Here is a 12,795-nt window from a genome sequence, read left to right on the forward strand (position 1 = left end):
AACGTGTCTAAAGCAAAAATTTTATTTTCGGACACTCTGCACCTCACGCCAGGGATTAATCGCCAAACAAATCGCCAAGGATCACTCGATAGATTCTGTAAAAATGCCAAATTCATGCCATAAGTTGATATTTCGTAACTGTTGTATGCCAGTACCATACAAATAATTCTCTAGCATGATTATTTTATTAGAGAGTATGCGAGAAACTTTTTGGGAGACCACACACCCTTGTTTAATATATAGTGAAAAAAATGCTGTGTATAATTGCCTTGTGAGGAGAGAAATAATATATAAGAATAAGCTCTCTCGCTAATTTCTCGAATACCTTAATTCCAAGCTTTGAATTTAAAATGGTTATATAATTTATTAAAGAACTTTATTAGAGCAAAATCGTTGAAATCTTGTTTCACCCCGGAAATAATAGATCACATAATCGCGCAAAGCCTCTGCAACCTGACTGTCCATATAGATGCCAACACTATACTTTGTTGCTATAATCTCTCGGTCTAACATCAGATGAGTATGCATGTGGATTGAATTGGTAGGTACTTTTATTTCCATAAGGGGTATTTATACTGTACAATAATATCTGTCCTGGTAAATAATATCAAATATTCCCACATGAATACGATCCTAGTAGTATCAAACCTAAAGATTTCATGAGTTCCTCTAAACTAGTTCTGTGATATTGTATATGTTGCCTCTAATGTTTGAATTTACAAATGTTCTTGAAGCTGTAAGCGGTCGGATAGTCCATTGCATGAAATGTTCTACGTTATTTTCATCGGCATGATTTAATTCTTTTATGTCTTGGTATTTTATTTTCCGCCAGTTTGGTATCTGATTCGGATACTCTACTTGAAATCCCATTAGAAAAATGTCAGATGTTTTTCAGTGACATGGACATTTTTCTCATATATAAGAGCGACACAATATACGTTTTCGTTGTTCTTAAACTGCTCAAGGGACAATCACCCGCTTACCTCGTAGTAAAATCTCGGCTTCCTCAAAGGAGTCTTTGGGAGAGACATTCGATACTCGATCTCGTAAAAGAATGTCTTGTGTATACGAATTTGATGTATGTTATAGACGTCGAGGGTCAAAAATGTATCCAATGGTGGTGCGCCCTTCTCCAAACTTCCCTGTGCTTTCCACGTCATCTGACCATGGTTCAGTTTACAAGGTCACTTCCATAATAGCTTTTATTGCTTCAAAAGTTGCAGAATGACTTATTCAAGGAACTACAATAGTTAATTTCTTTTGTATAACAAATGTACGCAGCTTTATAGCTATGAATTGGGCCAAATGCATGATTTATGAAAAATATTTCAAGTATGTTTTTGAGAATTTAAAATCATTATGCATGACATCGTGAATCTTGTTTCATGAAATCAAGACTATAGGGAACACAGCATTAATGTCAAAAGTTTTGATTTAACATTCTAGAGCTAAACATTTGCCCTTAATAAAAGTAAAAAATTAGTTGTATTTAAAATGCATGCCGCATACCATCTCTTACTTTTATGATAAAATAAATAAATTAACAATTTATGTCACTTTGTCAGCTAGCGATTCTTTTATTTAATAGATATTTTCCTTAAACGCAAGAGAGTAATGTAATTTTATACTTAGCCACTGATTCTTGTTTAAGAAAATAAATTGTTAACGTTTTCTAAATTCTATATTTTTAAAAAAAGCAAAAGCGAAATTTGAGCAATAAATAAATATTATAACTTGCTCACATTTCCACAAATAGCTTACTTTTGCAGGTGGTTACTGTCTGTGAACGTCAAATGCTTTCACGTGTACTGGTTATCAACAGGACGCGTGACTTTAATGTCCATTTCTCCAAAAAAGTATGTAAATAAGAAGAAAATAGAAATTTTCAGGAAGACGTGAGCTTTGTTCGTCTCGCTGTGGTCTAGGACATGTTGAAATTTGAAGAATGAACACATAATGTCGGTAAAAATTTCGCAAATGAAAGCAAAAGTGAATGCATTTATGTGTGATAACGCTCCGTTTTACGCAAAACAAATGGCAATGCATAAACAATTCGCCTACTCCAAAAGTTGCAGTGAAAAAATACAGAGTAACTTTAAATAATTGTATTCAGAACATTTGCATTGGAAGCCTGCTCAGCATTATTTATACATCTCAATCTGATAAACAAGAGCATTTTTTCTTTTTATCAAAACTGCTTTCATCTGCTGAAATGTGTGAATATATAAAGTGAGGTGATGGTTATAGAGTTCAACATTTTACCGGAATTATTAGCGTTAAGATCTATCACGCTGTGCTTGTCAAATCGGTCTTAAACTTTTTACCGAAAACTTTTAGCTGTAATCTGAGCCAATTAAATTCCTCCGGCAGAAAGATTATTACATCAAAGATAAAGAGATAAAGGGTTCGACTTGCTAATTTTTCCGCCTTATCAACGTTTCTTAAGTGCTTTTTAAGTATTAGTTTCCCTCCTGATTAAGGCTATTTTCTGGGATCTCTGTTTCATTACTGCAAGAATGGGAGCGAAAGTAGTAATTCAGTTCCTTCTTCTGTCCTTAGTGAGTTGGATGACCGAAATGACTCCCATTTCTGTGAGTGAGAACTTGGAGATACCGGAAATTACATCGAATGATATCGAGAGCTTTTTCATCAGTGAAAAAGAAGAATCGGTTAAAAAACATTCTTTGAATAATGCAGTCATTGAAGAAGTCAAAGCTCGCATTTTGAGTCGGCTGAATCTGAAAGAGCCGCCGAAATCCCACCCACCAATTCCGGCATTGCAAAGCTTTGACCAGGAAAGTAATTCGTGGAACAATGAGGCCAATGCATCAATGAACAGCAATGCGAAAACTGAATTTCTGAAATCTGAAATTGGTAAGATTTGATTATTATCGTTATTTTCGAATTGTAATTATATTCATAAAATCAATCATTCAGAATTTTTTAAGTGTACGACTTCGAAAATAATTTCTTATTTCAGCACGCATTGGCACTTAAAGGGTATTGAATTATAAATCTTTCTAAGAAATTTTATCTTAAAAAACAGATTCTTAACTCTGTTCAAGATATTAATGCATATTTGCAACGCTTTCTGTCTTATGTTTTTGAAAATAATTTTGATTAATTTAATAATTAAATAATTTATTCATTATATATTTCTTTTAGCAAAGAAACGTTAAATAAACAATTGAATTTTTGATTTATTAATTTGAATTAAAAATGTAAGCTTAAAATTATTTAGTTTGATGATTCATACAGATTCGCAAAATTTCGTGTGAAAATTAAAAATAGAGCATGGAAGAATTGAAATATATGAGTTTTTAAATATTTTAGACAAAGTTTCAAAATTAAAAAATTCCGAAAGAATAAGAGCTTATTATAAGTATTTCTCAAGAACAAATCAAAAATAAGATGACAACCCATCGGGCTTGAATTTTCTGTTTATATTTTTGGAAAATACTTTCGGAATAGGTATGATAAAAAAAAGTATGAAAACCAATAGATGAAATTATTTTTGTTTTATGTTTTAAAATTATAGTTATTATATCTATAAACTTGTTCATATTTTCATCATCAGAAATTTTTAATGAATTTTATTAAAAGAGATATTTATAAACATGAAAAGCTTCCTCAGATACTTCAAGCACTGAAGATGAACCATTTTTAATCAATGAAAATTTTCACTATCTTTGTAAATGCAGTCAAAGTCATTTTACAACTTTACTATCAACTGTTGTTAAACTATATCTGACTAATAACATAAATAGATAACGATTGGAATTCTGTTTATTTTATTATTTATCGCCTGTAAGTCACCGCTTTGATTATTCGTTTAAAAAATAAAGCGATTTCTTATGCAGGCATAAAGTCCTTCAAGAATCGACTCATTCACAAGTATTTCAAGATCATATTATCAACTGTTGACTAAATATATCATTAATGGATTATTGATAAGGAGTTGATTGTATATTAGTGATCTTTCAAAGATTGCATTATTCATTCATTCGCTTGTTAATTCACAATTTCTGTTGTCATGAATGATCTTTAAATGTACCTCGTAACATTTGATATTATTATATAAATTGAATATTTTATTTGTTTAAAAAGCTTGTGGGATGGTGTCTGAGAAATTTTATATTAATTATTATTGATGTTTTGGATAGTGAATAACAAATTCAACATATTACATTCACTCGAGTAAATTCATATTTATTCCGAAAGAAATATCAGTGGAATCATATGACCCTTAGAAGTAAATTTCCTATCTGAAAACCATAGAACAAAGAACAAAAACAAAAAATTGTTTTCACAAACTTGTGGGATGGTATCTGAGAAAATTTAAATTCATTATTATTGATGTTTTGGATAGTGAATAGCAAATTCAAAGCGTTATATCTAATCGAATCGATTCGTATTTATTCCGAATAAAGTAATATTAGTGGAATCATATGAAGCTTTTGAATGGAATCATATGAAGTAAATTTTTGATCAGAAAACAATACAACAAATTACGATAACAAAAAAATATTAAATGAACGTGGAATCAAAAAGGAAAGCAACTTTTAAATTTATTAACTTACAATAAAATCCTAGCGGGAATTTTCTGCATCGTCATACCGATTAGAAACAACACTTTCATGCTCTAGCCATAATGTTTCCGAAATTTTTTTTTAATAATAAAAATATTATAATTATTTCTTACAGTAAAATATAACTTACATTTTACTAGACTATCATTGAACTCATTAACTATAAGGAAAAATTAATAAAATTTTTAAGACAATCTCAAGACGTTCTTTAAACTTATAAAACTAGTTTTTAATCTCTTTTGAAGTGTCTCATTTTAAAATATTGAAAGACATGATATATCGGAGTACTAAAAATTATTAATATGTAATTGTGATGACGTGTCCTTAAAGCGTAGAGGCGAAAGCACTTTCTTTAAATGTTTACACGAACTAATCAAGAATGATCACCATCAAGGCATGAGAGCTAATTTTTCTCTCTGATAAGAAATTGATGAATATCTCACTGTTTCTATTAAGCTAAAAATCATTTTTTATGGATGACTTGACTATATTTTAATGAGAAAAATATTTTCCAGAAATTTTAAACTCTAAATTATTTTCTTTCTTTATTTTGAATAAGTTGTGTATAAAATATCACCAAACTATAGATAAAATGTCAAGAACTATTTTCGATTATATGGAATATCACCACCGTCCTATTAAAAACCATAGAACAAGAATGCAGTTAATTAGTTTAAAATACTTCGAAAATAAAAATTTTCATACAATTCATGCAACATAAATGCAGATTGAAGTATTTAAGCATCAACTTTATTTTTTATATGATCCATTGGTTGAGAAACTTTATTAGGTTGCCTATTTTGTAGGTTTTTTGAAAGATAAAAATAATATAATGATGTAATTTAAACTAATATTTATTTAAAACGACATTAGTTTGACAGGATTATTTTATCGATAATTTTTTCTTAAAAAAATGTAGGAGCTGATTTAAAAAAGGCCTAAAAATGAAAATAAAGAACGCTTCCTCCATATTTAGCTAGAAACTTACAACATTTCATTTATCATATTACATTTATATCTTTTATTATGCTCATTTCAAAAAATAAGGTTAAAATGTGATGACGATGCTGTCATTATGCGTAACTGGAACCTGGACGTGTTTGAAAACCCATGAGCAATATGATAATGCTTAATAAGAGTGCTTTACTAACGAGCACGATAATTTTTAGCCCACAAGCAATAAGATAATCATAGCCAAATTTTACGAGTGCAGAACTTAACGGATATTCTTGTAGAAGCTATTCTCGTAAGAGTGTTCTATGGTAGAATGGGTTTCTTCAAAATTGTTCTTAAAACCTGGTTCTATTATAAAAATCTATGTAGCGGTCCTATATTACGCTCGCTTCCAATGCATCGATGTAAAATTTACTTGCAAGCGGGAATAATTCCAAAAATTGTTGAATAATTATTCTGAATCGCCATATTTGGCAGGATTTTTTTAAGGGAAGTATAATTCTGTTCATTAAAGTTAAACAAAGATACAAGATTTTGTATATAAAAATAATCTTTTTTTTCTGAAAAATTTGACCAAAGATTATAATTAAAAAAAGAATGATGATAAATCGTGATAAAAAAAATGCTGATATAGACTGTTGCTATCAAGTGAATGGTTATTTTGAGCTTTAAGAAAATTTTTCTATAATGAAAATTGCTCATTCTGGAAAAAAGTTCCCTATGTAGCTTTAATGTTGAAATTAGATATAAGAACAGCGTATATTTACATTCACCGTTGTGGGTGTGTCATCTTTTTTCATTTTGAGGTGAACTAATAATTTTTTTAACATTAATGTGAAAAATATTTGCACTTAGTTATTTTAATATCATTTCTGATAAATTTTAGTAATGTTTTTTATTATTCCAGAAAAGTAAAGTTTCTTTACTTAAAACAATACAAAAAGATCTGAAATAGAATTTGATATCATTTATCATCATCATTATTATTATTTCATTCAATCATTTATTTAATATTATTATTATACATCTAAATAAAAAAAAACTTTCTTTTGGTAAATAACAATAAAGACCGTGGAACTGTTGAGATCTATTTCCCGAAAATGTTTGAACGAAATTTTACCGAAAATTTATTTAAGTTAATTTAAGTTCAAAATTAATTTAAGATGTATTGAGTATCGAATTAGAAATATAAAAAAAATACAGAAATTATTATTTTCTTTGGAGGTTTATGTAAGGATGAAGTAAATGAACTGTTAATCTTTTGGATTTATGACTGAATTTTGTTACTAATAACAAGAAATAGTATGCCATGAATGATGGGAACTAGTGAAAGGAATATGATAGTGGTAAATGTGAGATAATCATTTTAGTACAGATTAAGATTTAAAATATGCTCAAGCTACAAAATTGAGTAAAATATTGAGTCAAAATATAACATTATATGAAAAGTTTTATCATCATTTCAATACCTATCGAATTATTATAACTCAGATAGATATAATAAAGATTTCAGAAAATGATATTAAGGAAAAATAAGAAACAAGCTAATGCAGCAATTCAATTTGCTCTCACGTTACCGTGAGCAAATCTAAAAATAATTTATGCCGTATTTTTGCTCTACCATATACGAAGAAAATTATCTGTTAATCAAGATTCACTTTTCGGAGAATCATTGATTTAAAAAAAGATTTCATTATCATTCATTCGCGAAATTTAGAAACTTGAGTTCTAATTTATTGGAAAATTGGAAATCAGCAATCTAATTTTTGCGTGTAAATGCCTTTAACTGATTAAAGTTACTCAAGTTTCTTTTGATTTTAAATTTTTAAAATATGCTGACTTTAATCACAATTGTTTTCACTAAGTGTATTTCATAATGAATACAAAAGGCACTGGCATCCTAATTTTATAAAACTTTCACTAAATTATAAGATAATTTTTAATTTCAATCATCGTATTGAATCCGTTATTTGATGTATAGCAGATAATGATTTGCATTTTATAATCCATTGAATGCCGTAAAACTCCTCGAAAATAATTTGAAGACTAAAAATCATTTTTTGTAATGATCATATAATTTTTCATGTACAAATGGGAAACAAAGTTTTCTTCAAGGCAGAGATCGTCCAATATTCATCCAATCTGCCGTTGGTACTGAAACGTCGGCGCGGCATAGAAATTCGGAAAGTAGGAGGTTGGCTTAGATGAAATTATTGCCATCTAATCGGCTTTCGAAAAGATAATGAGCTCGTATATGTGCTGTGAAGAAGATTAGCATCAAATATTGCATTTTATTTATCGCTTACCAGAAACTTGCGCACATAAAATACAATTACTCAAATTAGATAGATGTTACAATTTACTTGTTGCTCATCAGAAAGTTATGCACATTAAATAAAATAACTCAAATTAGATTATTTTTCCCCTTTACAAATGTGTTTGTTTGCAAACACGAAACTTTATACCTATTTCAGTGAGTTTTAAACAAATATTTGCTTAGACAGTGCGATTCGTATCATGCAGAACCTTGTTATCTTATGAACTGTTCTAAACACATTTTAAATGATTTTCTCTTTCAAATAATTAATTTTTACTTGCGTTTTGCTTTCATGTTGACCTTGGACGGATGATTTATTAATCAGTAGTAATAACATTTCATCTTATTTCGCATGCGATTTCCTTCTGGAATGTGTGTTAAATTATCGTCAGCATTTTGCGGCTTATCTTGCCGTTTTAGCATCTTATCTACCATGATGAAATTCGGATTAATTTACATTTTTTTTAAAACTATGGTAATTTATTTTTTTAAAAATAATGTTGCAATTTTAGCATCTTGATATTGTTCCAGATTTTTAGCAACTTTTCTTAGTCTTTTCCAAGATGAACTATGGTATTTTGAATTTGGTGAATATTACAGTATTACTATATGAAATTAGGCTCATTGAAACATTTCATTTTGAAACTGCAATAAAATTTTCTTCACAGAATTAAGTTATTTTTATTAATTGCTTATATCAATTCATTTACATAATTATGAACAAAAGAATAATGAGAAATCTTATTCTCAAATGTGACCTGATTTAACTGATTTACATATTCATTCGATGCAATTTTTACTTACATATAAATGAGGTTATCAACGTTGAATGCTCTAAATATTTGTTAAACATTTCAATTTTAGAAAAAAATGTTTTTCAAACTTTCGTAAAACTCTCAAATTACTTTAACTTAGGAGACCATAAAATTACACGGTAATTAAAAAAGAATTGCAATGCCTAACATTCCCAATGCTTTCATTGTTCACGAAAATTGCATTCACTGATTTTTACTATCTAATTTTGAAAACAAGTGCCTCTTTGGGATGGGATTAGCAGCTTTGTTCCTATATAAGATGACGCAGAAGACATCTAGGTCAGTTTCTGTTCTCCAGACTTCTAGTTTGGCCCCAAAGCGTATACCGGTTCTTAATGGAATAGGAATCGGGCCCCAAAGCGTATCGGTTTTTATACAGTGGTTCTTGCTGGAATCGGATTTCCAGTTTGGAACTTTCAGTCCTGAGTCCCAAGACTTACCATTATGTCCCTACCTTTTTATGGAATTTCCAAATACTTGAAATTTTGACACCATTACTATGTAGCTTATATAGTTTTCTATTACCCAAGTATCATTTTCATGGTTTACACTTGATAAATTGATGTGCAAAATATTCGGCCCAGGAATTTTACAGAAATATGCCCAAATGTTTGTTGGGAAAAATGAATAGAAAACTCATTAATTTGCACAAATGTTTTGTATGTTCTTTCTTACATTGTTTTTATTATGAAAAACTATATGTTTATAGTTGTTTCCAAATTTTGTTAATGAATCTTTTGATTTTATTCATCTGTGGCTAAAAAGATACTCTTCTTATCTTTTCAGTTCCCAATACCTGTTTCCATGAAACTGGACGCCAGTGTTTAAGATTCCATATTCAAATACCTCAACATATATCAAATGTGAACCGTTCTTCAGCTGAATTATGGCTTTACAAGAAAGAAGGAGTAACAGAATATACTCTTACTCATATAATTGATGACCCACTCAACAATGCTCTCCAGAAGGTATTCTTCAGCGTGGTAAATCAAACGAAATCTGCCGGATGGACAAGATTGGATATAACTTCCCTGATGGGCCAAGTTAGAGCAAACGTTTTGGACTTCGAAGTTTTCTCAGACTCAGTAGATGTGCCATTGGAATTTGGGAACGATCAAAACCCCTTATTGGTAGTGTTATCTAACTCCGTTGGAGAAAATAGGAGACATAAAAGGCACGCTGCTATTGATTGCGAAGGTGAAAGCTCTTCCTGTTGTAGAAAAATGGTTTACATTTCTTTTAAAATAATTGGCTGGGACGATTGGATTGTCCAACCTGAAGGATACAATGCAAATGCTTGCATAGGATCCTGCAAAAACAGATTGGACTTGACAGATAAACATCATGCTCATGTAATACTCAGGCTTTCAAAAGCTGGACATAACTATTCCGATATTATTGACACTGTTAATTGCTCCCCTAAGTCATACAGTCCACTTTCAATTATTTACACAGATGATAAAGGCCTAAAGGTCATTACCAATCTCCCTGATATGTCTGTATCAGAGTGCGCGTGTTCTTAAGCTTCTTTAGTTTTCAAAAAGAAAAGCTTGGAGCTTTGCTGAAGTCTGAGATACAGATGATTTTCTAAATCAAAGGTCAAAAATTGTGAGATACAAATTGTCAGACCAGGAAAAGTCTAAAGATTCGGATACCATCTTTATTCACTTTACTTTCACTTCAATTTTGCAATTATAATTGGTTCTTTCTGATGAAAATCATTGTGTAATGTTGCTGCTATGACCTAAAGTTTTCATCGAATATCCAGCAGCAATGACTTTTTTTCTGAAAGTGATATACTTTCAATTACACATCAGTACCTCACTTATGCTGATGTTTAATGTAATTTTTCCCCGTTTTCTGTATTATTGGCTATCTATCTCAAAGCAGTAGATTTTGTTTATTGACCATGAACATATTGGCCTTTCTCATATGATGATCGAATAAAGATCTTTTCGCGTTTCTTTTATATGCTATACTTTAAAGATATCAGAGGATAACTCGATTAAAATTTCATTCCCTGTAAAAATTCATCAATATTTAGTCATTGAAAATATTCCACCCTTTTAATATTGGTACAGAAATCGTTTGAAATGAGCTAAAGTTATACATTTCTATAATCAAAATGGAAACACGTCAAAATCTAGTTCATATTTATTTTAAATTTGGAAATTATATGTGTTGTAGAACTTTTCAGTTAAAAGTTTTCCAAATTAAACATGTGAAATACTAAAATAAATGGCAAACATTTAAGTGAGTTGGCATTGTCAAATTAAAACGAAATCGATAAATTTCATTAAAATCAAACAGAAGTCTCAATTAAACTTTTCGAAAATATCATTTTATCATTATTCCACTTAGGTTTCTAACCAATAATCTACTGCGCTTTAAGAGCCAATGGCAGGAAACACCCACTCTTATTGAAACTCATATAAATCCCACCTATTATATGTATCTAAAAGTGTTTGTATATGTACTGTGATAAACAAAATATTTACTTATTCGTTTAATGTTGATGAAATACTCCTACATTTGTTGCGTCATGTCTATTATGTTTCTATTTGTTTGTACATTTAAATTGTCTTAGTCATGATTATGAATTTTTAATTGTATAGCTTTATTATAATTATCATCACTTTCTGTTAAATATTTCATTACAGTTAGGAATTGAAACTGTAGTTTGTTTTTAAATCAAAATATCATTTACAGATCTTTTCGTTTAAAAATTTACCATATTTATGAAATTTCCTTTTGATGAATGTCATGTGAATACTGAAAATTCTATCTTTTATAAAGATATAAATAACAGTATTTGTAAAACGAAATAATTTTTAGAAAGCTTCAGTATTATGATATTGAAACAGAATTTAAATATATAATTGCATATTTGATGACAATATTTCTTTACCTTATGTTTGACAATTGCAAATCAGTTTTATTTTTGAATTAGAAAAAGAAAGTTATTTGATATGGAATTTCAAAATATCTGTGGCGATGCATGTAAATAAACCATCTTCATTCATTGAAATGTCTTTATTTATTTATTAGTGTTTAATTGATTGATTGAAATGTTATTCATTAGCACATCAAAACTTCTATCAAGAATAAATTAAATTTCTATCAAGAATAAATTAAATTATGAAATAAAATTGTTCCTTTAGTATACTGACGAAATGTTACAATAATATATTCAGAATGCTATGATGTATTCTTATATTTTAATCAAATTCAATGTTCATTATAAAAATATTTTTATGAAATTTTATATATTAATAAATACAGTAATATAAATCAATATAATAATTAACTCACACAGTTGGTGCTTTATTTAATATAACGAGTAAATTTGATTTGATTTATCCCTTTTAATAGATATTGGACACATAAAGATCAGTTATTTTTAAATGCGGTTCTATCTATTTATATTTATTTGAAATCTTTGTCATAATTGTGATCCCCGGGGACTGATTATTTAGTATGCTTTTTTTATTTAGAGATGCCTGTCAATTCCCCATACAATGATATTTAGAGCATATTCTGCTGTAGAGACTCAAACGCTTTGCTTATTAACCCATCATAAGGGAGCATGGTGCATTTCGGTTTATAAAAACGATATGTATAATTAAAAAAAATTGAAAGAAACTACGTTTTATTGTTAATTAATGATATCCATAATTATGCTCAAATGAAGTTATTTTTAAGTATCTAGTATTAAAGTATCTGGCAATATATCAACCGAATTTGAATCAAATTCAGATGCTGAACATAAGTGTCATCGATTAAAATTCCTACTCTTTCAATCTTTTTACTTTCTTACTTTCTTTTTTACTTTCGATTGAACAATATTCATTATTCTGAAAAAAAGAAGTAAGGGTTAACAAGAATGGAATAGGATTGGATTTCTGCCATTAAAAAATTATTTTCCCTCCCCAGTGCATTAATGGATATGTAATGCTCATTGTTGGTCAGGATTTTAACAAGATAACTACATTATTTCTAATAACAGACAAAAAATTTTAAGTTAATACATATAAGTTATTTCTTTCCTCAAAGATGTATAAAAGCTATTGAAGAAAAGCCAGATGAATTCTATGAAAAAACTTTGCATAAGCAGACGATT

General features: G+C 29.1%; 1 protein-coding gene across 1 annotated transcript; it reads left to right on the plus strand.

Moving 5' to 3' along the window:
• The first annotated feature begins 2,530 nt into the window (after positions 1–2,530).
• Positions 2,531–11,294, plus strand: LOC129958942 (inhibin beta B chain-like). The gene is made up of 2 exons (XM_056071692.1): positions 2,531–2,874; positions 9,462–11,294. Exons 1-2 carry the CDS (start codon positions 2,568–2,570, stop codon positions 10,196–10,198), a joined length of 1,044 nt encoding a protein of 347 aa, XP_055927667.1. The 5' UTR covers positions 2,531–2,567; the 3' UTR covers positions 10,199–11,294.
• Positions 11,295–12,795: the final 1,501 nt, after the last annotated feature.

The sequence above is a fragment of the Argiope bruennichi genome, chromosome X1, assembly GCF_947563725.1.
Source record: "Argiope bruennichi chromosome X1, qqArgBrue1.1, whole genome shotgun sequence".
Taxonomy (NCBI): domain Eukaryota; kingdom Metazoa; phylum Arthropoda; class Arachnida; order Araneae; family Araneidae; genus Argiope; species Argiope bruennichi.

Excerpts from the sequence above, each read along its gene's own strand:
- LOC129958942 (XM_056071692.1), top strand. The coding sequence starts at position 2,568 with ATGACCGAAATGACTCCCATTTCTGTGAGTGAGAACTTGGAGATACCG. Across the intron at positions 2,875-9,461 it reads ATTTCTGAAATCTGAAATTG|TTCCCAATACCTGTTTCCAT; the intron begins GTAAGATTTGAT and ends TTATCTTTTCAG.